Here is a 26763-nt window from a genome sequence, read left to right as displayed (position 1 = left end):
ACTTCTAATAATGTCCAGGCTCTCAAATATCCTGGAAATCATTAGCCCCTTTCCGGGTAAATTCCATTCCTCACCATTCCAGGTTCCGTTCCTGTCAATGCAGCTCAAATAAAATATGATCTAAAACCCAATATGGCTTCATTTGTTTCAAAGACATGTTGCCAGGATGGCATTTTACCTTACCTGTGGATGGAAGAAAAAAAATGAAGGACAACTCTTAAATACAGAAGTGTGGTAGCAGTCACTCGGGGGTCAGCACTAAGTAGCTAAGTGCCACACCATGGGAGGGAGAGGGCTTGGTGTGAATGTTAGCCCTGAAGAAACTCACTGAAACCTCAAATTGCTTCCAAAGCGCCAGCCCCAACTCAGACTACTCCCAACAGTCTCTTCAAGTGAGGAAAGACAATAAGGACGATAAGGCAACCAGACACAAAAAACTTCGGGACTCAGGAAAGAATACGGAATCGGCACATGAAAAGCTCCCGTGCTGGAGAATGGATCCAGGACAAAATGCAGAGGGCTGTGCTGGGCACTGGACCTCCTAGACACAGCCTCCACACTAAGAACAAACACGTAATGGCCACGGTACTCTCCCTTGCACAGTTCCAGAGAGAGCACACAGCTTCGACAGCCAGGGATATGAAACCGCATCTCTACTGGTCTGCCACACACATGCAGAAGGATCAGCCAGCCACCAAATCCACAGGTCCTACCCTTCCAGAGTTTCACTGAGAAGGCCTTGCATTTACATTTTTCATAAACATTACCAGTGATGATGATATCCTTGGTCCAAAGACCGGTCTGTCAGAAACGTTGCTCCAGGGCAAAATATAAAAATAAAAAAAAAAGAGCAGGTGGCTTATTTTGATCAGTGTGTCTTGTTAACCGACTTTCAGACCACCTCATAAGATTATGATAAACAAATCAATATACATGATTTTCTTTAAAAAGCAAAGTAAGTACTTTTTATTTACTAGCTGCTATTATTAACATCATTCTCTGATTTTGTAGGTAAATCAGAGTCTCTTCTATGATGTTCAACCTAAAAGTCAGTTTTGAACTTAGTACCTTTCCTCACTCCACACTAAATAAACTGTTTTAGTTTATGTACGACTCCCCAGGGACAGAGAGCTTGTCTTATTTAAATTTCTATCACCAGCCTACTGCATAGTTCCTAGTACCTAACCCAAAGCAAGTGCTCAAAAGATATGTGTGAAATTGAACCAAACTGCAAAGACTGTGGATTCTATGATGATACTGGGTAATGCTAAATGGGAAATGTGAGACCTTCCTTTTACTTCTTTTTTCTTTTTTTCTTTTATTTATTTATTTAACAGAGAGAGACACAGCAAGAGAGGGAACACAAGTGGGGGGAGTAGAAGAGGGAGAAGCAGGCTTCCCGCCAACCAGGGAGCCCGACACAGGGCTCGACCCCAGGACGCTGGGACCATGACCTGAGCCGAAGGCCGACGCTTAACGACTGAGCCACCCAGGCGCCCTGAGACCTTCCTTTTAGAGAGGGCTTTGTGGAGACCAGGAAGGGCTTTAAGGAAATGCAAAAAAAACAAACCCAGGATAGAAAGCTTAATAATTATAAATTATTCCTCTAGAGTTAAAAAAAAAAAATAGCTATCATTAAACATACCTATCATGTATTACATACATGAAAAAGCCTCGGGTTTTCTTAATGCATCACTATAACCATGGCTTTGATAAACTCAGGGGTTTTCCAGCATAAACATTAGGAACAAAAAAGGTATACACGCGTACAGAGGAAGAGAGGTAGAGAAGGAAAAGACCCCATGCAATCATATTACCTTCGGCCTACACTTGGGATACTCATGGTCACCTGGGAGCACCTTGAAAGATATTGGTACCCGATCAGCCCTCCGATTGGCACAGAAAGCGTCCCAGACAGCTCGATGGACAGCATTATAAACTACATCCAGGCCCGTAAGGGTAACAAAAGCCATAGGCCGACAACATAATTCCACAGGGAAGTCCCACTGTGTGGGGCTCATGTTCAAGGTGTCAGGAAAAATCTGAAATACAAATTAAATACATTCAAAATGTTTTAAAAGCCCATATCCATATCTCATCTATGAGCCTCCACCACTTATAAAACATTACAAAAAGGCAAGAGACTGAGCTTTTTCGAGTGTCTGCAGGAAGGTGATCAAATTAAAATAGGTCTCATGACCCATTTCTGATATAAAGAAAAATAACTGCTGACTTACATATAATAAATACAACTACCTAATTTCTTTATAATTGCTAACATCTAATTTCTGAATTCCTGGGAAATTATTAAGATAATATGCTAGTTATCTAAATAGCTATGATTTCTCACTTCTCCATAATTAATGTAAAGCGTACTATTTAAAGGAAACTCTAGAAGAGAAAAACTAACAATGAATGAAAATGTCTAGGAGGGACAAGTTTCCACTGTGTCCTTCTGCTGAGAATCAGTCTATAATAAATCCTTCCACACACTAATTATAGAAAAGCAATTATATAAAACTGTTTATTCCAAAGAAAACTGCCATTATATTTTAAAGACCGTTTCTCATTTCCAAAATCATGTATCAAGGTTCCTTTTCAAAGGTGATCTTCACCAGTATATCTTACAGACCTCAAATGCAATTTTTGTGAAAAGTGAAAAGCACTGTACCACTACTTGATAACCAAATATTTTTAGCTGAAAAGTCAATTTAAAAAAAGATCATTAGGCTTCTCACACTTAAGTACTGAAGGAATAATGGGTATTGAATAAATGATTTGGAAAGCTTACCAGAAATGATAAATTTCTACAAGATATAGAAGTTTTAGAATTATTTAAGCAGATATTTTCCAGACAGGATTAAGCTAATGAGGGCAAAGGATCACCAGTTCAGAGAAAGAAAAACTCTGGTTCTAGGGAATTTGGGGTTGAAAATTAAGAAGAGATGGTCAAAACACATTATACAGGGGCCTTTGCTTTATACCAAAGAATCTAGACTAGAGCCCTAAAGGTCCATTTCTTCATTTAAAAACTCCAGAGGCTCAAGATAATTAGCTGTGGTCTTTGAATATGGAGTGGAAATAAGGGATCTAGAAATGACTTACAAAGCTTTAAATCACAGTGCTGTCCAAAAGAAATATAATATGAGCCACATAAATAATTTAAAATTTTCTAGTCATATTAAAAAATAAAAAAACAGGTGGAATTTTAATATTCTATTTAACCAATATGTCCAAAATGTTACTACTTAGACATAAATATGTTACTGAGGTATTTCACTTTTCTGTACCAAGTCTTCATTATCTGACGTGCATTATACACTCACAGCACATCTCAATTCAGGCTAGCCAATTTCACATGCTCAATAGCCACACATGCCTACTGGCTATCATAATGGACAGCCCAGCTTAAATTATTGTCAATCTGTCCCCAAAAATTAACATATGAAAACTGTATCAGAAATTCTTGCCACATACTATCAAAAGCTTTTGGCACTTGAGACGGTACTGCTTATTCTACAGCAAAGGGATGGGAATGGGAAAAACACTGGCAAAGGACAGGTGCAGAGGTTGTGTGGATCTTAATGACAGTCTGTAGAAATTTCCAGATCTCCTAGAAGAAGCCAACGAAGCAATAACAAAGTATGACATGCAAGGAGGTGCAAAAGTCCTAAGTGAACACGCTGGAAGGGAGATCATGTAACGCAAGGGGAAGTAATCCGAAAGCTAGCGTGGAAAATACTAAGGAAGGTTCTTGAAAAGGATGACATCCTGCAAAGAAAGGCGACCTAATCAAAGTGGCAGGTTAAAAAACGCAATGTGGTCACTATTTTTTAATTCATGGAGGTTCAGGGTGTAGTACACAAGGCTGGTAAGGACCACAAGACGATTCTAAGAGGACTGACAAATTTGGGGCCGGGATGGACCGGGGGTGGGGGTGGGGAACAGATGTTGAGAACGCGAAGCACCCACTTTATTTAGAAAGATACCATCCCCAGGGTCTCAGCATTCTGCCCAGGGATATCCAATGAGGAAAGGGAGAAATAACGCCGCAGCCCTCAAGGCAGACGCTATAGTTCCCCTCTCCTCTCCCTCCCCTTTAAACCTAAAGGCCCTAGGGGCTGGAAGAGAAATGCCAGGACTGCACCCGCAGCCGCCGAAGGAAAACGCAGCCCCCCTCCCCCCGAAAACCAGCATTGTTCAGAGCTAGCTCTCTCCCTCGGCGGCCTCGCCTGGCCCCGCGGGTCTCCGGGGCCGGACTCACCCAGGCCGCACGCCCCGGGCCCGCTGCAGCTGTGGCCGGTCGCCGCAAGCCGGGGGAGGGCGCGGGGAAGCAGGCAGGGTGTCACAGAACGCCGGGGCCCGGCCCTACCGCCACCGCCCCAGAGCCGGTCCCCGCAAAAGCAAGACTTCCCGGTCCCCGCCTGCGCAGGCACAGGAAGCACTTTGGGCACCTGAGTGACAGCGCTCTACGCCAACCGCTGTCCCGAAACTTAACGCGGCTCCACAAAACGTAGGAAGACGCTCCATTTCCTACGAGAGTAGGAAATAGGGGTGGGAAGAAAAGGAGCCAATAGGAGAAGCGAGAAGGAGGAGGAGGCGGAGCCTCTGCCGCTACCGCCCTGCGGCGTCTCCCCAGTCGCCCCGACGCCCCACCCTCGGCGGCCTCGGGCTCCCCGCCCACAGACCGCCCGCAGGCAGCTTCGCGCTGCCCGGAGGCCGGTGGCGCGCGTGACTCTCGTCCGCCGTGCGAGGGGTGTGCCTCCCGCAGCCCAGGGCTCGGAAGGGGGACGCCCCGGGCTCGGGGCCACTGCTCTCCCTTTCTCGTTGTCGCCGACGCCCTGCCGGGGGGCGTCCCGCAGCCGGCGCGATGAGTGCCAACGAGGACCAAGAGGTGAGTCCCCCTGGCTGGACGCTCCTTCCCCGCGCCGGCGCGGTGCCTCGGCTCCGAGAGACGGCGGCTGAGCCCCCCGGGGCCCTGCCGGGTCCCGGCGCCGGCACGAGCGGCCCCGCACGTTCCTTCGCCCCTACAGCGAACGGAGCCTGGCTGGGGTGCCCCAAGTTTACGGGTGTCCTGCGAGAAGATGCCAAGCACACGGGAACGGGAAGGGTCCACCTCTGCCTCCGCTCCCGCTGTAGCTTTCAGTTTTGCAAGCCCGGGAGTGACCCCATGCCTCCCTAATAATAAGGATGCGTGTCCTTGGTAGGCGACCCAGTGCTCTTGCCTCGCCTTAAATCCCCAGTGTTCTTGTTTAGCGCTTGTGTACGGAGTTAAGCTGTTTGGAATCTGATTACCTTAAAATTTTAAAATTTCTTGGCTGGTAGGGAGAGACTTAATTGAGATAGTTAAATTTCCGGTGGAAGAAAATAATGACACTGTCTCCGATTTCTGGCCTTTCTGTTTGGTGGAATCATTTATCCATCTGGTAGTTGTCCAATGGAAATTAAGGCTATTTTGAGCATGCACGTACCACCTGAATCGTAGAGTTTATGCTCAGCTATTTTCTCATGAATTGCCACTTTGACATTGAATCATATGATCGGGGAATGATACAGGTCATCTCTAGGGGAGCCCTCTAATTGTGTAATGTGTCCAGATGAGGAGAAGAGTTTGCAAAGGTAAAGTGGATGCCCCAGGGCTGCACAGTGAACATGTGGGTAGAATGAGAACTAAAATCCGAGTCTCTTAGATAAGTAATTCACTCTTCATTTAAAATATATTTGTCAAAAGTTAGCACTTTTACAAGATAAATGTGATAGAATCCCTGGAATGGAAGTTACCTTAAAAGGACCCAAAGTCCAACAAGCTGGTGAAATCCCTTCTAAACTGTTCTTGCCAAGTGAGTTTCTAAGTCAAGGCACCAACAAATTCTTACTGTGAAGCATGGAGCCTATCATGTCATATTTCTCCAAGTTTGGCCCATGGAGCAGTGCCTTAGAATCATCTGGGTGATTGTTAGAAAAACAGGTGCCTGCACTGTACCTCAGGTTTACTGAATTGGAATTCCTGGGGGGCCCAAGGATCTCCATTTTAACAATAGAATTCCATTCTTCTTCCACATGACCGATTTTCAGATCTTTGAAATCAGTTTTCTGCCCCGTTTTTCAGATGTCCTCTTCTCACACTAAATGATTCCTTTTAGCTTTTTTCCATATGTCTGTTATTTTTTTCCTTCATTGTCTTGAAATTGTGTGTCTGTGGACAGATTAAGTTTACTTATGTCCTGTTTTAAAATTGTGGCATCACAGTTTTCTACAGTTAGTTACTGTCAATTACAACCCTTTAAGTTTCTGTACAAAGCAATTTGTCTTTCATCCTCTACTTGTATGTTTAGTGATCTAAAGACAAGTTCTTCCACTTACCCTATAAAATGTCATCTCGTTAGATGGTTTTTCGAGGACATTTTGAATTCTTATTCGGCCACCAGCCTGATTCACTGCTCCATCAAATTGTCATTCATCAATTTCATGAGGCTGCCTTCAATTTTTGTTACTGACCTACTCATTAGTTAAAATACAGGAAAGGATTAAGGGCAGGAGGAGTAGCTCTATATGTTGAGTAAGGCGGTTCTTTCTAATCTAATCTTGGTTTTTCTTGAATCCAGTTGAATTCCTGTATTTTTTTCACGTGAAGGTAGCAAGAGAAACCCAGGTAGACTGTTCTGTGCCTTTCCTTGATGTACCAATCAAGTTATCCTCTCTAATAAGGGTTGCTTCCATTTATCTTGTTTTTCGTATGCTTGCCAAGGCTTACAGACTGCTACTCTTTATTCCCCTAGGCCCCCACAAACTATTTCTTTAATAATCTGTTCTAAAATTTTGTCTGTCTTTAGTTTGTAGCATTCATGACATGCATCTTTTTGAAAACTAAAAGATGTACCAAAGTACCGTCTTTCTTTGCTTCTCTTCTTCACCCATTCATCAGCAATCACAACAGTGATTGAGTCTTCTCATTTGTCAGCCCACAGTGTTCTAAGAAATATTTCCAGGCGGGCGCCTGGGTGGCTCAGTTGGTTAAGCGACTGCCTTCGGCTCAGGTCATGATCCTGGAGAGCCAGGATCGAGTCCCGCGTCGGGCTCCCTGCTAGGCGGGGAGCCTGCTTCTCCCTCTGACCCTCCCCCTCTCATGCTCTCTCTATCTCATTCTCTCTCTCAAATAAATAAATAAAATCTTTAAAAAAAAAAAAAAGAAATATTTCCAGGCAAGGATTATTAGTTACATTTTCTCTTGCAGCCCTTTTTTCCATCTTGGGTAGATCCTTGTCAAACCTTTTTCTAACCATCATTTTTTTTTTTTAAGTTCTTTTTATGATCTGTAAGTGGTTTTTCAAGCTTCATATCATTCTGTGGGAAGGATTACAAATATAAATAATACATGTAAACAGTGGGGAATTACTGTGCTTTGTATTTCTCATCTCCAAGTGTAATGCTCTTTCTACCCCAGCCTAGGACACATGCTTTGGAGTTGCTTTAAACTGACTTATTTTCCTCCTTGCTAGAAAGGAGAAAATAAGATATTCTTCCCAGGATTAATGTGAGAATTAGTGAGATAGTGCACTGTAAAATGCTTAGGAGTGCCTGGCACATAATTTTAAAGTAAGTATTAGTATTAATATTGTGTCGCTACACTCACATATATACGTTATATACACATGTTACAAACATCAAAGGCCATCTAGAAGTAGCTAAGTTTTACATAGTTGAGTGGGCTTGAATCAGAAACTAAAGACCCTCTATTTCTAATCCACTTAAACCACTAAACAAAACTCTTTGATTCATTCTTTTTTCAGATGGAACTGGAAGCTCTACGTTCTATTTATGAAGGAGATGAAAGCTTCCGGGAATTAAGTCCAGTGTCATTTCAATACAGGGTAAGATGTGACATGACTAGGATCCCTTGCCACTTTGCTAGAAAAGATTGAAGGTTGCTAAAGATGCTTTCATTTTTTTAAATGATTTTGTTTGTTAAATTTAACGGTTTAAATTTCTTACATCTTTGGATTTTCTGAAGCCTTTGGACGAAAGCTCATCACCGTGACATCAGTTATTTTTAGCTTTTGAAAACAATTCAGAAACTTTGAAAAACTAAGATAAACTTGTTTTTGTTGTGTCAGAATTATCAAATGTTAGAAGTGGAAGAAACCTTAGAAATTTTATGGTCTTGCCTTCTAACCTTAAAGATAGCATCTCTCAGTCATAACTTCCCAAGCTTTCCCAGCTGATGCTGATAAATACTAGAATTAAAATCCAGGTCTCTATTCCAAGTCTAGTATTATTCCCCCCCCACCATGATACAGTCAAGAAAACTTGATATTTTCCTAATTCCATATAATTAATATATGTGAATATTTTTTACATATTCTTTAAAAGGGAATTTGCTCATAACTGTTCTCAACATGAAATAGCACCAGTATCTTGTTTTGTAAATAAGTAACATAAAGCATTTTTCCAGATGATTATAAGTAGTAGTGGTGTGAGAAAGTTTTTTTGTATAAGACTTAGTTATTTACATCATCGTTTAAAATAAATTATGTGATAAGTGATCCTTAGGTGTCATTATTATAGACTATTACAGAAGATGAATTCTTTATTATTACTTTCTTTAGAGACTCTCTTCTCTGTTTAGCTCCTCTCAGTTCCCTTTCAAGCTCAACAGTCTTTACACTGCTCCATGGATAGAACAATAAAAAAACTTAATGGCCAAGGTTAACACTGGGGTTAAGTCCTAGGCCCTTTGATTTGAATCCAGCTGCCTCCCCAGACTTCCCCAAACACTGCTACTTACCCCTTAGCAAGTAGGAGATTGAACACTGCCCCATACTTTCCTAAATATCTGTATTAACAGCGGTTACTTGTTGACCACAGTATACACAATGTAGTAGGACATGTGTAAGTCCTACAGGATGGATACTCTGCTGTGACCGCAGGATGGATTTCAAGGGTATAAAATGTGAGGTTTGGAAAGCTTGTTTGTGTTGAGAGCCAGAGGACCTAGGGTGCAGGTCTGGCTAGGTCCTGGTCAGACCCCTCAGTTCCTCTTTAGCAGACTGGTTTGGTAACCTCCTGAATGATTCTCCCCTTTCAGTTCGGTCGGAGGCTTGCCCCCACACCTCACCAGTAGTCCTCCTGCAGACGACTAGGTAGCTCTCTGAAACACATAATTAGTTACCCCATTCTTTCGTTTAGAAGGGCTTCCCCATGGGTTTCTCCTGCCTGTAAAATAGGGATTAAATTCCTTAGCTTGACACTCAAGGCTCTTCTCTTTGATTCAAATTGCCTCTCCAGACTTTCCCATCCACTACCATTCATTAGACACAGTAGCCTGTGGAACATTTCCCTGCATTTTTTTTTTTTTAAGATTTTATTTATTTGACACAGAGAGAGCGACAGCAAGAGAGGGAACATAAGCAGGGGGAGTGGAAGAGGCAGAAGCAGGCTTCCTGCCTAACAGGGAGCCCGATGCGGGGCTCGATCCCAGGACCCTGGGATCATGACCCGAGCTGAAGGCAGACGCTTAACGACTGAGCCACCCAGGCGCCCCCCCCATGCTTTTTTTTAATACTGTACCTGTGGACATGCCATTTGCTCTTTCCCTCACCTCACGTCCCACATCCAGCCTACTTCTCCTTTAATGCCTAACTCAAGCTCCTCTGTATTTGGGCCTTGTCTCCTAGCTTTCCCTTGACTTCAAAGCAGAATTGACCATTCCCTATTTCTTCATACTTTGTTCTGTCTCTTTTAAACTTTTAATCGTGCTGCAGTTTCGCGAGTTACCTAAATGTCTGCTCCCCTTGAAGACGGGAATGGTCTTATCTCTATTTTTGTATTTTCTGTACCTAGGACTGTAGGAGACACATGGCACCTTGTTTCTACACACACCTCGAGTAAGGACTTAGTAATTGCATAGAGCAAGTAACTTTTACCACTTTTTCATTATCTCTGTGTTTTGAACACCTCTTCTGATTTGGCAATTAGAAAACTTAGGGCAAAGATTAGGTCTTTCAAGTTGGTGGATTATTATTTTTGTCCATTCTCTTCCTGTCCCCCACAGTTGATGTCTTATCTTTATCCCCAGAAAGCTCTGATGAAAACAAAGATTTATATAAGACAGTCCTGATACTGGAAAAAGCTGGAGGGCTGGTTGGAGAGACAGGCCATGGACATCAAGTCAGGTTCTATTAATACGGCTGTCACCCCCTGCCAAGTCTCAGCCTGTACCCCTGAACTTTTCAGAATACTATGTTTCTGATCTGATCATGAGCATCGGCAATAATTCATCATTTTAAAAGTCATAATGAAATATTCTGTCTTTGTATCACTTTTTACAAGCCTAAGATTTCCCTTTTCTTCAGATAGGTGAAAATGGTGATCCCAAAGCCTTCTTAATAGAGATTTCCTGGACAGAAACATATCCCCAAACACCTCCAATTATATCTATGAACGCTTTTTTTAACAACACCATGTGAGTAGTGTTCCGTTTTCATTGTTTTTTTGTAATGCTGTCTCTTACTTTTCTCTCAGCAATATGTTTCTTGTGCGTTTTAGATCATCGGCTGTAAAGCAGAGCATATTAGCCAAGTTACAGGAAGCAGTGGAGGTCAATCTTGGGACCGCCATGACCTACACATTGTTTGAATATGCCAAGGACAATAAGGAGCAGTTCATGGAGAATCACCAGCCCGTGAATTCTACGGTAAGCTCGTGCTTTGTTTTGGTTTCACTTTGCTACTAATTCAGCTTTGCTAATTTTTTTTTTTTTTAATTGGAAGGAGATATTGTGTTAGATTGAAAATGAGTTAGGGGCGCCACGCGTGGCTTAGCTAACTGCCTGCCTTCAACTCAGGTCATGATCCCAGGGTCCTTGGATGGAGCACCCCCATTGGGCTCCCTGCTCAGTGGGGACTCTGCCTCTCCCTCTGCCTCTCCCCCAGCTCTTACTCTCTCTTGCTCTCTCAAATAAATAAAATATTTAAAAAAATAAATAAAATAAGTTGTATCTGAGTTAAATTAAGAATAGTAAATTTTAGGTTTTTTAGTGTCTATTTAATTTTAAAAATGAAATCATATCCTTTAGATCTTATCCTTCATATAAGACTAGAATATTCATGTGCCCACCAAAAACTGAGGTGGTGTTGAACCAAATATTTGTTTAAATGTATTTAATGTCTTCATAAAGCTCAGATTGAAGATTTCTGATGTGGTGCTAAAATACATTTGAAATTACTTTCTTCATGAGCCTTCTTAAGTTGTCAATAGTCTTGCCCCAGTTCACTTTGAACGTGATGCAAGCTTGAAGAGACTTTATTAATAGGAAAAAAAAATTTTTATTTCTAAAAGTATTTTAGGAAATCATCACCTTTTATGACCACAGGCATCTCTTTTTAGAGCTGCACCCAGTCATGTGCTAAAAGACTTTCCGTGGTCACAGTCTGTTGAGTTCTGTGAACCGGGCTGGTGGCTTTCTGAGAGCAGCTGCTCTGTTGTCTTCTACTTGAGCATGTCTGCCTTCTACATTCCCAACAGAACACAGAAGAACACTGAGGGCGGCTCTCTAGCGATAGAAGGTGGTAGCAGAGCTGGTGGGCTATGGGCCACACCAGGTGGCCCTGAAATCCTCACTGCACCACTCACCATGTGACTTTTTTTGATGGGGGAAAGGGGACCAATGTCTTAATCTCACTGTGCTCAGTTTCTTCTTTTGTAAAACAGGGATTATAATAGTATCTACCTCATAAGATTGTAGTAAGGATCAAATGAGTAATATATGGACAACATTTATAGCAATCCTTGGCATCTAGTAAGCATTTTAAATTTTGCCTATCACACTCTGATTACATGAATCCAAATTAAAATATTTTTTTTTGAAGATTTTATTTATTTATTGAGAGAGAGAGCGGGGGGAGGAGCAGAGGGAGAGGGAGAGAAAATCTCAAGCAGACTCTGTGCTGAGCACGGAGCCCAATGCAGGGCTCAATCTCACAACCCTGGGATCATGACCTGAGCCAAAATCAGCAGTTAGACACTTAACTGACTGAGCCACCCCAGCACCCTTAAAATATTTTTCTTCATTCATGAAGATTTTCTTCATTTCTTCAGGGAATCAGGGTTTTCCAGGTAGGCATGTGTGATTTTTCTAAAGACATATTTAAATTTCCAAATCAAGCAAATTACCTGAATTATAAAACTACCTTAGAAGTTCAGAGCTTCATCATAATGTTGGCATCAGGTCTTCTTTTTCAGAGACCTGGTTATAACAATGGAACTAACATTATGTAAGTCCCTCTATGGGAACTTTTAGAAGAATGAAAGCAATGTGCTGGGGCGCCTGGGTGGCTCAGTTGGTTAAGCGACTGCCTTCGGCTCAGGTCATGATCCTGGAGTCCCGGGATCGAGTCCCGCATCGGGCTTCCTGCTCAGCAGGGAGTCTGCTTCTCCCTCTGACCCTCTTCCCTCTCATGCTTTCTATCTCTCATTCTCTCTCTCTCTCAAATAAATAAATAAAATCTTTAAAAAAAAAAAAGAAATCAATAAAAAAAAAAAAAGAAAAAGAAAGCAATGTGCTAATGGCACCTGATCTAATAAATGGATAGTATAATATAGGATTCTTTTACTTCACAGATCTAAAAATTGTCAACTGGTTTGAGGATGTGGCCATATTTAGTGTAACTCAATAAGTTTTAAGGCATTAGTGTAGGAATTATTTGTTTTTTTCTAGATACCCATAAGCAGTATCATCTCCGTTGAAACTCCTAATACAGCCCCATCGAGTAAGAAAAAAGAAAAAAAAGAACAGCTTTCAAAAGCACAGAAACGTAAGCTGGCAGATAAAACAGGTTTGTGTTTTGTTGTTTTTTTTTTATAACGCAGACAAATGGGTTGCTTTTTAGTGTGATATGAGTGCTTAATAAGGATATTTCGATTTAGAAGAGTAGTTCTCTCTTCTTCATCCTTGGAACATTTGGATCAGACACTGTCTTGGGTCACAGATCTATATTGAAAATATTTACTACTTGACCACAAGCGATCGCTGTTTGAGGGGAAGGTAAGTAAGTGGCAAAATAGCTATAAATGAGTCTCGAGGTTGAGAAACAGGATAGCATACAAAAGTGTATCCTACTTGTACCCTTTCTGACCTGTTTGGGATTTTCCTCTTTGTTTACCTCTCTGGCAGATATGTGTATTACTAAATATTTTTTGAACTATAGCTTTCATTTGAGATGAAGTCTGGTATGCCATTAGATCTTAGCACAATAAATAATGTAATGTTTTTATCTGTAGTTGATTTATTTATACAATTGGAATAAGATTTAAGAATAGAATTTCCGTGTCTCCTAAACCAGAGTCATTTTATGGACCTTTAGAAGAGAATTTGTAATTCTCATATCACCAGTAATATCTGATCTCTTTATTTAACCTGAAAATTTGCAAATTGGTATCAGTCTGTAAACTTTTTTTCCAGTTAAGGAAATGTATATATTTATATACATATACACAAGTGTGTCCACGTATACTACGTCTGTACGTGTGTGTGTTGGTGTAAGGTTACAAGCTGCCCTTTATCGAAAAGAACTGACCCTTTTACTTTGGTGAGGAAGTTTAAAATAATGCCCTTTTATAAAGGGATGGCAGGTTTTTTTGCTTATGTTTAACGTCCTGTGTGGCAGAATGAAAAGATTGCAACCCTTTGTTGGCCCTCAAAATACATTTTGAAGTCACAATAGTTTGTGAAATAACAAATCTGGGAATCCATTATACCTAATATTAAAGCACGAACAACCGAAGCAGTGAATTATTAGTCATTACAATCTGTTTTCTAGAATTTTGGTTAATGTCTTTTTTAATGCTGTAGCATCTCTGTCAGTTCATTACCTGTTGCTTTCATACACAATGACCTATGATCATTCCCTTTCATTATTGTTTCCCCACCTCCATCTTTTTGGTGATGCCCACCTAAGAGGCACTATCTTTCTGTACTTACGGTATAGGAATTTGTGACTTGGAGCTTGCATTCTAAATAAAACTTTAAAAGGACCGTGAGTAAGTTTTAGTTAACAAAATTGGTGATCTGCCCCCACACCCCTGACAACCAATAAACAGTGGGATAAGATTCTTATTGGCCTAAAGGAGAAAAGAACCATTAGCATCTAAGATTGAGGTCCAGTAATGCCTCTGTCCTGTAAGTACCATGAGGTTGGTTTCTGTTTCCCTTGTGTAAAATTAATGTATTGGTTTTAAATGCAGATTTTGATGATTTCATAAAACGAGATGTATAGAGCTATATCAAGCATAAAGGAAATCACACCTTTTTATACTAAAACACTTATATTTAGTAAACTGTTCTTCAAGTTTGAATATTCTATTAAAAGAATGAAGTTGCTTTGTAAACTATAATTTTTTATATAAAGTTTCGGCTTGTTTTCAAGCACTCCCAACAGATTAAAGACCTGTCAGATTAAACAATGTTAGGCTAAATAATGAATATTTTATCAGACCACAAAAGTTAATAAATAAGTTGACCAGGCCTCCTCTGAGTTTCGAGACCGGACATTGATTTATAAGGACTCTTGTCTTGAGCCTAGCTTCGTAGTTTAAAAACCCTCATGAAGCAGTAAAGTAGCACAGCGTCTCACTTAAAAAAGCCGTGACCTTATAAAAAGGGGTAGAATTGTACAAGTGCATGAAACTAAGAAATTGATTAGTTCCTCTTCCTGGCGTTTCCAACTCACCTCCATGTTTTTGTCTTAATATCATGGTTTTGTCTTGAATGGAAATAGGGTAAATGTGAAAGGGAGTGTGTCTGACTTACTTTGCAAGTATCCTGAGGAGAACAGTGCTTTCAATTCACAATGATGATAAACTGGTTTTCCAGCTTAATAATACATGATTTAAAATTTTAATCTATTATTGTGTAGATCTATCTATTATTCTGTATTTAATCTATTGTTGTGTAGAATGGTATGCAAAAGCTTATTGTTAGAGTATTAATTGCTTTAAAAATTACTGCTTGGTCTTACAAAGTTACTGTTTTTATCCTCTAGATCACAAAGGAGAACTGCCTCGAGGATGGAACTGGGTTGATGTGGTGAAGGTAATATAATACTTATATTCTGGGCTTCAAAACATTGTTATCAATCTGCCATCAAATAATGAAATTTATATCTTCATTTTTCCCCCCCTCAACCTTTGAATTTTACTGGAATGGCTGTTTCCCTTTTTGCTTCAGCATGTAAGTATTTTTGAAATATCTTTCACATTCTTTTCTTTCCTACACCTTCGGTTTTAGATTTCCTTTATTTAAATAATGGAAAATCTGTAGAACTAAGCTATAAGTATCATGAAGTATGACTGCTTACGTAAGTACATCTGAAGAAGGAACATGCCTAGCTATGACTCTGGATTAGCGGTAGTGTGGAAACAAGAAACAAGGCATGGAAAGGAATGCTTTGATTTCTTAGTAGAAATTCATATATATGTTTTAAGGGCAAACCCTAGATGGAGTTTCCCATCATTGTCAAGAAGGATTTTCTGTTTTTCTTATTTAAAATTGTTTACTTTTCACCTTGAAGTTTTTTGCCACCTTCTCTCAATATTTTTCTTATTGGTAGCTTCCAGTATATTAAAGTGATGCTTACTTAATCCTTTTTCTTTTTTTTTTTTTTAAGATTTTATTTATTTGACAGGGAGAGACACAGCGAGATAGGGAGCACAAGCAGGGGGAGTGGGAGAGGGAGAAGCAGGCTTCCCGCTGAGCAGGGAGCCCAATGCGGGTCTCGATCCAGGACCGTGGGATCATGACCTGAGCCAAAGGCAGACGCTTAATGACGGAGCCACCCAGGCACCCCTAGTTAATCCTCTTTGTAGGACTTCATGAGATGAGTATTGCATGCCAATTAGTGCCACTACCGCTGTGAGAAGTAATGAATATGATCCAAGGGTAGTTAAAGATTAGAATTTTAGTGGGGACCTACAAATACAGGTAATTTATAAACAGTATATTCTTAGAGTTCGAGTCAGCAGTTTGGGCCATGGGGTACCTTTGCTATAGAGACTGTTTAAAATCATCTTTGTGCCTAGTACAGAAATATTACCTGGGAGTAGGTGAGCTGCGATCGGAAGAAAGCAGCAGTATTTCTTGTCCGCTTCCTGGGCAAGGGGCTGAGCGCACATAAGATGTCTGTGTGGGTGCGGCTTCTCCCGTGTTCTCTCATTTAGCCAGGCCCCCCTCCACTGATGCCTGATGGATACTCCGTGTTGTCCTAGGTGTGCTTGTATGTACCTCACCAGCCAAGTCCTTTCCCTCCTTAGAATGCTTCAGGCTTCAGAATGAGAGTGCATCCTTCCCAGACAGTAGCCGTCAGCAGAAATTGGGCTCAGAAAGTAATCCGATTAATCCAAAGGTGGTAGTTAGCTCCTCCTTGCCTAGCTCCAGAAATTTAGTTTTCTGCTTGTTTTTCAGAGTCCTTGTTAATATAAATTAGAATTTCAACACATATAAAGGAAATGAAGATTGAAATAATCCAGTAATCTTGGGAGATAGGCGAAGGTATTTTTAGGAGGGAGGTTAGCACGTAGGCGGGTCTGGACTCAGAATCTGTTATCCGAAGCTAGTAGTTTCCAAATATGATCTTGGGATCCCTGGGAGGTCCTGGAGGCCTCTGGGCCTCTGCAAGGTCAAAACTGTTTACATCCTAATATTAAGGTGTTGTTTGCCTTTTTTCCTCATTCTCTCACAAGTGGACAGTGGTGTTTACCAGGGGCTCCATGAAGTATAATGATGCCATCACTAATACTCTTCTCTTAGAGTGCTAATAGAATGTGTGCTTTTGTATTCTTGTGTTTTCCAGAATTTTCTAAGGTGGTGAGTAGGTTTAGAATCTAAGTATGTGCATTTTTATATTAACTCAGTTTGTTGGGGCGCCTGGGTGGCTCAGACGGCTGAGCATCTGCCTTCGGCTCAGATCATGATCCCGGGGTCCCGGGATCGAGCCCCGCATCGGGCTCCTTGCTCTGCAGGGAGCCTGCTTCTCCCTCTCCTCCCTGCTTGTGCTCTCTCACTGTCTCTCCTTCTCTCTCTCAAATAAATAAACAAAATCTTCAAAAAAACAAACAAAAACTCAGTTTGTTCTTAGTACTCGTACTGTGTTTCTGTTCATGGTTTTCTGTTTTACCTGCCTTACTGTGGAAGCAGATTTGTGAAAACCCAGCTGTCTTTTGTTGAGCTCAGGAATAAAGAAATTCACAAAAATGTAAAACAACACTATTCTTCGCATTAAGTTTTATTTGTTTTAGAAGACACAGCTTTTCATTTAAGAAATGTTATTCGGTGATCATGGAATGAGTCTGTTGTTATTTTTACATGAACTCAATTCCTCAGTTTTAATTTCAAACACTGTAGGTTTAATATACATTTAAAAGAAAGCTCCTTTAAGATCCTCAAAGTGGGAAGAGGAGCTGGGGCCAGAATGTTTGAGAACTGCTACCCTTAACAGTTTCTGCTTTTCACAGCTTCCTACATTCTCTGGGGTTCTCAGGGTTTGGGTTCATTGGGGATTTCTTAATGGCTGGGTCTTTATTCTGGTCAGAATTGTCTGTGTATTCTTTGGGAACTCCTCCCCCTCCCCCGCATTTGCTAAATTCTATAGATTTTTATCAGAAAAGACTTGCAATTTAAGATTTTTATCGTATTTTTATTTTATTTTTTTAAAGATTTTATTTATTTATTTGACAGAGAGCGGGAACACAAGCAGGGGGAGTGGGGGAGGGAGAAGCAGGCTTCCCGCTGAGCAGGGAGCCCAATGCGGGGCTCCATCCCAGGACCCTGGGATCATGACCTGAGCTGAAGGCAGACGCTTAAAGACTGACCCACCCAGGCGCCCCTTTATTGTATTTTTAAAACTGTACTTAATTTATGTGGTGTTTTTTTTACCACAGTATTTAAAATTTTTGAAGTCTTTATTGCGAAAATGATAGAAGAACGTCATTCATTTTATAAGTGGCACCTTTTGTATGTTCTTGGTTCCAGTTTATTTCTTGGAAAGCTTCAAGGGATTTTTTTCCCCCCTTGCTCTATTGAGGTTGTATTTTTAAAGCATTGTGTTTAAAGTAGCTGAGCCTGAAGTTGAAAAGTAGTTAAATACGTTGAACGCTGTAGCTGGTATTAAGTTACATGAACCTTGATGTCTGTTGTTCTATCAACTATAAATATTTATTTCTCGTAGTAAGTGAAAACAGTGAACTCAAGTAATATGATAGCTTAATCTTGTTGATGATGTCCTTTTTTGTCTTTTATAGTTAAGCAAAACTGGCTCTAAAGATGATGAATAGTACTTGGAATTGAAGACAAGGGAAGAACATCCTTTCAGAAGTAAACTGGGTTCAAAATCCTTCATTACTCTTTTCTGGTATTGAGGTGGCTTTTTATAAAACAGAATTTTTTTGTATGTTTCTTATGTAAAAAACGTTTTAAGCTGAAAGTTCATGAAGAGATCTGGTTGTATTAAATTATTTTCACAAACTTGCCTTAATAAAAGGTGAAATGTTACTGTTTAGTATACTTTATGAAGATGGTTGAGCTTTGTAAATGGACAAAATGGGAAATAATAAATAATCAATGTGAATTTATATGCTCTTATTCTAGTGGATGTGATATTTTTTAAAGGAGTAGGAAGCCCTTTTGAAACTCTCACCCCAGTGGATCAGAATACTGAGTACACAGTTACTCTGCGGCATGATCCATATTAATAGACTTCTCGTCTTAATAAAGTCTTCATCTCTTCTTTCTCTTAATTAGTGAAGCATAAATTGCTCCAGAGAAATTTAAATACTAATATTTGAACTTTTACATAATATTCTTTGTAGTTCCTTTTTATTTTTCGAGGGTGAACTGCTTCTTTTTAGTAAATAAGTATCTGTTCATCCTGTTCCTTTGGGTCATGATATTTGCCCGTGAGAGTTTTCAGCCGTATGTGGAATAGGAGAATATAAAAATAAATCTGCCAAATGCATTCAAAAGCATTTGAATAGAAGTGCTGATTCCCACTGAAAACATTTCTCTTTGCTGCATATACCAAGATGGGAGTAAAAAATGCCTTAATATTTAATTTTTGTATTGTTGGAGACAGTGGTTTTAATAAATTCCTGTTTATCTGCTACTGTGTGGTTTTGGTTGTCTGGTAACAGGTCTCCTAAATGGTTTAACATAAAACCACCTCTCAAGTCTTGTTTCTTTTCAAGTATCCACATGGGTTTCTCAGCCTGAGCATCTTCCTAGTTATAGACATAGAAGTGTTTCAAATGCTGAATCATAGTACAGGCTTGATTATTTTTTTTAATCACGAGTAGGGCACCCTATTACTGTCGTGTAACCAGGAAGTTACTGATGTGTCTGTGTGATTCCCAGTGACTGCATTTGCTTCCCGGCTGGAAAACCCTAGAAAAACCTTCTAGAAATAAATATTTCTAGAAGGGGAGGCTGTGTTCCTCCAACTACACCTGTGCAGCTCGGGTCTGAGTTTTTAAAGAATAATGAACTTGTAGAGACACGTCCTTAGCATACGAGCAGTTTAAATTACGTCCGTGGCTTTTACTGGGCTAACGTTAGGCTCGGTTAAATCGTGTGAGTTACACAGTAAATACAATTATGGTGAAGAAGTGTAATCTGATTTTCAGAAGCTGAATCACATTTGATATCTTGAACTAATAGAACAAAAGCATTAAAATTCAAGACCACCGGAATATGGCCAACTTTTGTTCTGGGGGTTGTGTGTACATGGTTTTTGTTGTGTTGATTTGTTTGCTTGTTTTTAAAGAAACTGAAACTACGACATCTGCTCGTGGAACAAACCGTGTTTTGCTCTGAAGATTCTGAAATTGTTCAGGCTTCTTGTGGTTCAGAGATGACAAAGAATAATGCTAGTTAAATGCCAATGAGCTATTTTTACTCTTTTTATATGAAATGTACAAATTTAGGGGGTGACGGTGGCAGGTGGTGCCTCTGACCACCTTCTGGGAAACACTGATGAAACATTCTCATCTGTATTGCCATCATCTGTTCAGCACTCCGAGTGTATTTTCTCAAAGTCCGTCTACCTGAAATTGTATGGAATGACATCATTAATAAGCAATAAAACCAGAATTACACACAGTGCTTTTCTCTGTGTTTTATTTCAAGTCGATGGAGAGAGAATTGTTGATTTCACAAATTTGCACAGACTTACCGTGCAAGATGTACCCTCCTACGAGAAACTGTTTAAAATGTTGAATTGAGAAAAAATTGTTTAATGAGCTGACAAGAAGGTAAAGGATACCCAGAGTCTAAAAAAACAATTTTAATATTTTATTTATTTATTATTTGAGAGAGAGAGTGAAAGAGAGAGAGCACCAGCACAAGCTGGGGGAGGCAGAGGGAGAAGCAGACTCCCCGCTGAGCAGGGAGCCCGATGGAGGGCTCCATCCCAGGACCCTGGGATCCTGACCTGAGCCGAAGGCAGACGCTGAACAGACTGAGCCCCCCAGGCGTCCCCCAGAGCCTAAAACATTTAAACAAAAGTTGGAAGCTTGAGGTTAAGGACAGCTTCAGTTTTTACAGCGTCAGGGGCCCAGAAGACAGATGAGGTCTGGGATCAACCCAGGTTAAGGAGTCACACACAGGTACACACAGCATGCGTGAGGCTGAGACCTATCCCCCCGGGGGGACCCTGAGGGAAAATTCCTGTCTTGAACTTTGGTTCTCCATGGAAGGGTAAAATGTAAACAGATGGACATGGACTCTCCTGATGACTTACAACAGGGTTCCTCACACTTCGATTTCAGCCCAAATTTTTCCCCATATGAGTGATCTTAAAAAACAACTCCTCAAGCCAGGATTTTAGTTTAAAGTGGTACCATCTGGGCACCTGGCTGGCTCAGTCGGTAGAGCAGGTGACTCCTGATCTCAGGGATTGTGAATTAAACTCCCAGGTTGGGTGTACAGAGTATTTTAAAAATAAAATAAGAATTAAAAAGTGGTGCCAACCGGGTAGAGCCTCTGGGCAACTAGTAGAAATGACCACATTTGACCCTGGAAGAACCCACCTTCAAGCCAGACCTCCAAAGAAAGCCCCACAGTAGAGTGCTCGGAATGCGCTCTCACGGTCAAAGCCACGGTCCATGGAAGCGGGACATTGTGACAGTCTCCTACAGGGAAGCTGAGGGGAAGGAGCACTTCAAGGATGTATTCTTACAACACAGACTCTTAGATGTTAAAGAGGAATTGAGTAAGGAACAAGAAACTATTAAGACGCATCAAGCAGATTTGGAAAAGAACCAAATAGAACTTCTCGAAAAGTAAAATAACTGGAATTAAAGTTACAGATGAAGACATGTGTGCTTTGGCAAATCTGAAGTATAAATATCCTGTGGAATGAAGGCGGAACTAAATTTGCACTTTGGGATTTTCTCTTTTCAATTGTAACCTTAGAATCTTTCTTTCTTTTTTTTTAGATTTTTTATTTTATTAGAGAGAGCGCGCACGTGAGGGGCCGAGGGAGAGAGAGAGGCCCAACTCCCCGCTGAGCAGGGAGCCCAATGCGGGGCTCGATCCCAGGACCCTGGGATCATGACCTGAGCTAAAGGCAGATGCTCAACCCACCAAGACACCCAGGCGCCCCAATCTTGGAATCTTTCTGCATTATTTCTTCACAGGCCCCACCATTTTAGGTCAGCTGGGTGATTTGAGCTTTCCAAAAGTTCTGCTTGATAATTGCACGTGTACCTTCCAGGACCTTGTTTCAGAAGAGACCAGTTAAGGACAAGGATTTGGCCAATGTTTCCAGAGGTTGTCTGTGATAACTTTAAAAAGAATAAATTTAGAAATCATGCTCTGTAATAAGAGTTTTGTCACTGGATAGTCCACAGAATGAAAACAGAACAAAAGGCATTATCTGGTAGGAATTATCTGGTAATCTATGATTCTAAATTTCAGTGTTTCCATTATGTGACAAAATAATCAGGAATTGATCAATGATCTGAAGTGTTTTTCTGTGTGTGATCCATTAATGAAGAAACTCATTGAAGGTCTTCACCAGCAATTTTCCAATGGAATGGAAGAGAACAGAATTCAACAGAAAATACCAGTGTATATCACATGTTGTAAGGGTCTTTGAGTGCGTGTGACTGTTGGTTTGGTTTGGGGTATGTATGTGTACGTACTGTATAAAATTTATTTCTTAAAGTACATCACAGTGAAAAAGTCTTAAAGGCACTGATCAGAGCATACAAAATGTGGGACAAATTTTGTATGTAAAGATTTCATTTTTAAAAGCACAAAATGGGGGCGCCTGGGTGGCTCAGTCTGTTCAGCGTCTGCCTTCGGCTCAGGTCATGGTCCCAGGGTCCTGGGATCGAGCCCCGCATCGGGCTCCCTGCTCTGAGGAGAGTCTGCCTCTCTCTCTCCCTCTGCCCCTCCCCATGCTTGTGCTCTCTCTCATGCACTCTCTCTCTGTGTCTAATAAATAAATAAATAAAATTTAAAAATATGCCTCTCAACGTGCTAAACACATTAATTTTGCATTATTTAAAAAAAAAAAAAAGACCAATGAAGTAAAGCTGCATTGCGTAGTAGAATGGGACTGCATTGCGTAGTATAATGGGAGAGGAGCAAAATGTTAATTTAGGGTAGGATCTTTGAATGACTTTGTAAATTTATAATAATGAAAATTCTTGCATGACAGCGTTGTTTTTTTGTTTTTAGATAATAGTAATGTATCAATGCTGCTTTCTTAGTTTTGACAAATGTATTATAATAAAGTTAAGATGTTACCAGTAGGGGAAACTGGGCGAGAGGTATGTAGGACTTACCTATAATATCAGCACATTTTTTTTAAAGTCTAAAATTAGTTTCAGATTCAAAAATATATTTATTATGGTGCGTGCCGGTCCCTCCAACCCTGAGAGAGTTCTAACAGCTTCCCCGCCTGGGTGGCTCAGTTGGTTAAATGTCTGCCTTTGGCTCGGGTCATGATCTCAAGGTCCTGGGATCGAGTCCCACATCGGTCTCTCTGCTCCGTGGGGAGTCCGCTTCTCCTTCTCACTCTCCCTCTGGGTTCTCCCTCCCTCCCTCTCTCTCTCTCTCTCTCTCTCTCAAATAAATAAGTAAATAAATAAAGTCTTTAAAAAAATTTTTTTTGAAAATTTTTAATAATTTTTTTAAAACTCTGCATCCAGGTGACACAGAATGTGACATTCTTTTCAGGCAGTCAGCGTGGTGATCCTCCTGCGTGCCGTGCGGGCTCGCCACAATGACACCTGCCGTCCGCATGACAGCTTTTGAACTGAGCACCTTGCATGAGGAACTGCAAGTGCTAATGCCTGAACCAATGGTAAATGACTTTAACAGTTTTAGCTTCTTACTCATAAGAACCCAACGTAAGAAAATGCGTCCTATTCTCCCACCATTTCTCGAGGAAGAAACATGTTCTTCCTGGGCTTCCTGTATAAATCTAGTCACTAAAATAAATTGTTGTCATGGGCTGATGGTGGTAAGAAAACAGACGGGAAACACAGGCACCCTCGCCCGTTCTCCCCTATTTTGGCTGCCGGCACCTGGGAAGTTGGAAGTAACCTCACGTGGCCTTCTGTGGCCTTCTGGAGCATTTCTTTCCCGTGGCTCCCACAAAGCTTTGGCCTTTGGGGACACTATTCTCGGTATTTTAGGCAACAAGCCATCTCCATGTCCAGTTCTGTCCTTTCGTTAACAACAGATAACGGAATTTAGAAAAGGAAACTTCACACAGGGGGAAAAATGCACATGAAAACATTTTTTGCTTCGTAATTAAGTGGCTAGAAATTAACCTTGAACATCGTCCTATGATGATAGTTTTTCAAGTACAGAAAGGTGAGGAGAGAGGTTTGCTTTTAATGCGTGGAACTGCATGCAAGGTGAGACTCCGTGTTTCTCCCAAGGGCAGTGCTGTTCTGAGTCACTTGACAACCCACCCCGTTTGTGAAGGAAAATTCTCAGGCTTGGACTCCGGGTCCTGGGAGATGTGAATCCCTCTGAGGTTTCAGTGGAAGCAAACACTTCATCAATTCCTACATTCTTTTCACGGTCTGTTTTGTATTCTTAAAAATCATACTAGTTGGGTGCCTGGGTGGCTCAGTCGGTTAAACATCTGCCTTCGGCTCAGGTCATGATCCCAGGGTCCTGGGATCGAGTCCCACATCGGGCTCCCTGCTCAGCGGGGAGTTTGCTTCTCCCTCTGGCCCTCCGCCCTCATTCTCTCTCTCTCAAATAAATAAATAAAGTAAAATTACACTTTTTCCACTTCTACCCAATAATATGATTTTTTTAAACACGAAAGTGCAAGAAATGAAATGCTGTTGAAACCTTTCTCCCCCTTTCCGTTTCTATGTCTCTGAAGATCACAAAATCTAGAATTTGTCAGGTTGCCATTTCACTTGCTGAATGCTGAATACACTGACTAAAATATTCCTTACCTTCCAAGGGCTGCTCAAAGATAAAAATTTAAATTGATGGGTGTTATTTAGAATCATGATAACTGAGAAATCACAGAGTTTGGTTATAAGAATGTCCATCTGCTAAAAGAAAAGTGTAACTCCCACTACATGCTGACAAATCCCATCTGTTAAGATTTTCCCTTAGTTTCTATATTTTTCTTTTGTATGTCAGTGTTTTAAAATTCTTTATTAATTTTTTATTTTTATCAAAGCCATACATATACTTCGAGAAGTCAACTAGTTCCACGAGGCTTTTAATGTAAAAGGTAATTCTCCCTGCCACACCCCTGCTATCCCAATTCCCACCCCCCATAAGTAACTGCTTTCAACAATTTTTAGCTTAAACTGGCCCACAGGACCCCGGTCGGTGGTCTCCTGCTATCTGTAACCTCGGCCCCAAGACCGTCTGCCATATTCCTGCCTTGGAGCCCCTGCTCTGGCCCTTGCCTCTGCCTGGGACTCTCTCCCTCAAATAGTTACATGGTTAACTCATTCACCTTCGGATCTGTGCTCCAAGTCTAGTTTTGTTTTTTGGTTTTTGGTTGTTTTTTTGCTTTGAGTGAAGTAGAAAGCCCCTAGAGGGTTCCCCGCCCACACCGGCCACAGCCTTATTGAGGTATAATTGACATATAACATTGTGGAAGTTTTTAGTGCACAACATGATGATTTGAGACACTTATCTACTGCAAAATGATTACCACAATATGATCAGTTAACACCTCCACCAACTCACATCATTATTTGTGTGTGTGTGGTGGGAATATTTAGGGTCTACTCACTTAGCGACGTTCAAGTATATAATACAGTATTGTTAACCATAGTCACCAGGCTGTACATCAGATCCCCAGAACCTACTCATCGTAGAGCTGGAAGTTTGTGCCCTTTGACCAGCAACTCCGCATCCCCCCACCCCCCACCCCCAGCCCCGGGCAACCACCCATCTGCTACTTTCTGTGAGGTCAGCTCTCTCAGAGTCTATATACAAGCGAGATCACACAGTGTTTGCTTCTCTTTGTCTGACTTTTGTCAGTTAGCACAATGCCCTCCGGGTCAATTCATGTTGTCCCAAGCAGCAGGATTTCCTTTTTCGTGGCTGAATAGTATTCCATTGGGGCGAGGGTTTGGAGCAGAGGATTGGGGCGATCTGCCTTAGGGTTGAATGGTTTGTTCTGGCTTCTGGGTTGAGAATAGACTGAAGCAAGAGGGAAGGCGGGGAGACCAGTTTGGAAACTATCGTAGAACTGTGGGTGGAAAAGGGTGGTGGCATGGACTAGGGGGGTTGTGAGTGAGAAGTGGCCAGTTACTGGATATATACTGAAAGAACTGCTGCCCCAGGATTTGCTGATAGATCGAAGAAGGATGTGGGAGAGATAGACGTGCACCAAACATGAGTTCTCTAAGTGTTTGACCTGAGCAGTTGCAAAATAATCCATTGATACAGATGTTAACTCTCCTTAAATTCTGTAAATTTAAGGTAATCTCAGTGATATTGCAACTGGATTTTTAAAAGAAAGAAACAAGCTTATTGTGAAGTCCTTACAGAAAACTAATATACAAGGATAGTCAGAAGAAATACTGAAAAAGAAGGGTAATAAAGTGAGATTAGTTCTACCGGTTAGTAAAACATCTTTCAAGCAACAGGAATTAAAATGGTAAGGAACTGGCACCACCTGCTCCTGTCAGTGACATAAAACAGACCTACACGTGTAGAAGAAAAAGAATTCAATATATGACAGGTCTGTAGAAAATTTCTTCGGTAGATGGCAACTTCTTGAATGCATCGTTTCAGGATGAGATGATGTTCCTTAAGTAGGGCACAAAACTCCAAAGTCATAAGAAAATGCTAAGTGTGATGACATAAAAGTGAAAATATTCTGCATGGAAAAATATCCCATAAAGAAGATAACTAACTTTAGGGCACCTGGGTGGCTCAGTCGGTTAAGCATCTGCCCTCAGCTCAGGTCATGATCCCAGGGTCCTGGGATCGAGTCCCGCATCAGGCTCCCTGCTCAGGGTGTTTCTCCCTCTCTTCCTCTGCAGCTCCCCCTGCTTGTGGTCAGTCTCTGTCTCTGACAAATACATAAGCCTTTTTTTTTTTTTAAAGATAACTTTATCTTTCTTTTGAAAGAAAGTTTAATTTTCAAAAGAGATATTACTTTCAATATACATACATATGTATCAAAAGCTGTTAGAAGTTATCAAGAAGAAAAATAACAGAAAAACGAGCAAAGAATGTGACAGTTTGAGAAAAGGAACTATCAGTGACTG

General features: G+C 40.9%; 2 protein-coding genes across 3 annotated transcripts in view; one reads left to right on the top strand and one right to left on the bottom strand.

Moving 5' to 3' along the window:
• TRAPPC11 (trafficking protein particle complex subunit 11) overlaps positions 1–4425 on the bottom strand; it is a 46166-nt gene extending 41741 nt beyond the window's left edge. For both annotated transcript variants that reach the window (XM_025885914.2, XM_073902289.1), the window contains exons 1-2: positions 4265–4425; positions 1818–2042 (exon numbers count right to left, since the gene is read on the bottom strand). In XM_025885914.2, the coding sequence (XP_025741699.2) occupies positions 1818–2021 (204 nt within the window). In that variant the 5' untranslated portion in view covers positions 2022–2042; positions 4265–4425. The remainder of the gene's footprint in view (positions 1–1817; positions 2043–4264) is intronic.
• A 218-nt stretch (positions 4426–4643) lies between these two features.
• Positions 4644–20143, top strand: RWDD4 (RWD domain containing 4). Its single transcript, XM_073902288.1, has 7 exons — positions 4644–4894; positions 7791–7871; positions 10353–10462; positions 10546–10693; positions 12716–12833; positions 15039–15088; positions 18292–20143. Exons 1-7 carry the CDS (start codon positions 4871–4873, stop codon positions 18322–18324), a joined length of 564 nt encoding a protein of 187 aa, XP_073758389.1. The 5' UTR covers positions 4644–4870; the 3' UTR covers positions 18325–20143.
• Positions 20144–26763: the final 6620 nt, after the last annotated feature.

This window comes from Callorhinus ursinus, unplaced genomic scaffold, assembly GCF_003265705.2.
Source record: "Callorhinus ursinus isolate GAN/ISIS: 27379988/994484 unplaced genomic scaffold, GSC_fseal_2.0 scaffold17, whole genome shotgun sequence".
Classification (NCBI taxonomy): Eukaryota; Metazoa; Chordata; class Mammalia; order Carnivora; family Otariidae; genus Callorhinus; species Callorhinus ursinus.
This window is presented reverse-complemented; position numbering and strand designations above follow the sequence as displayed.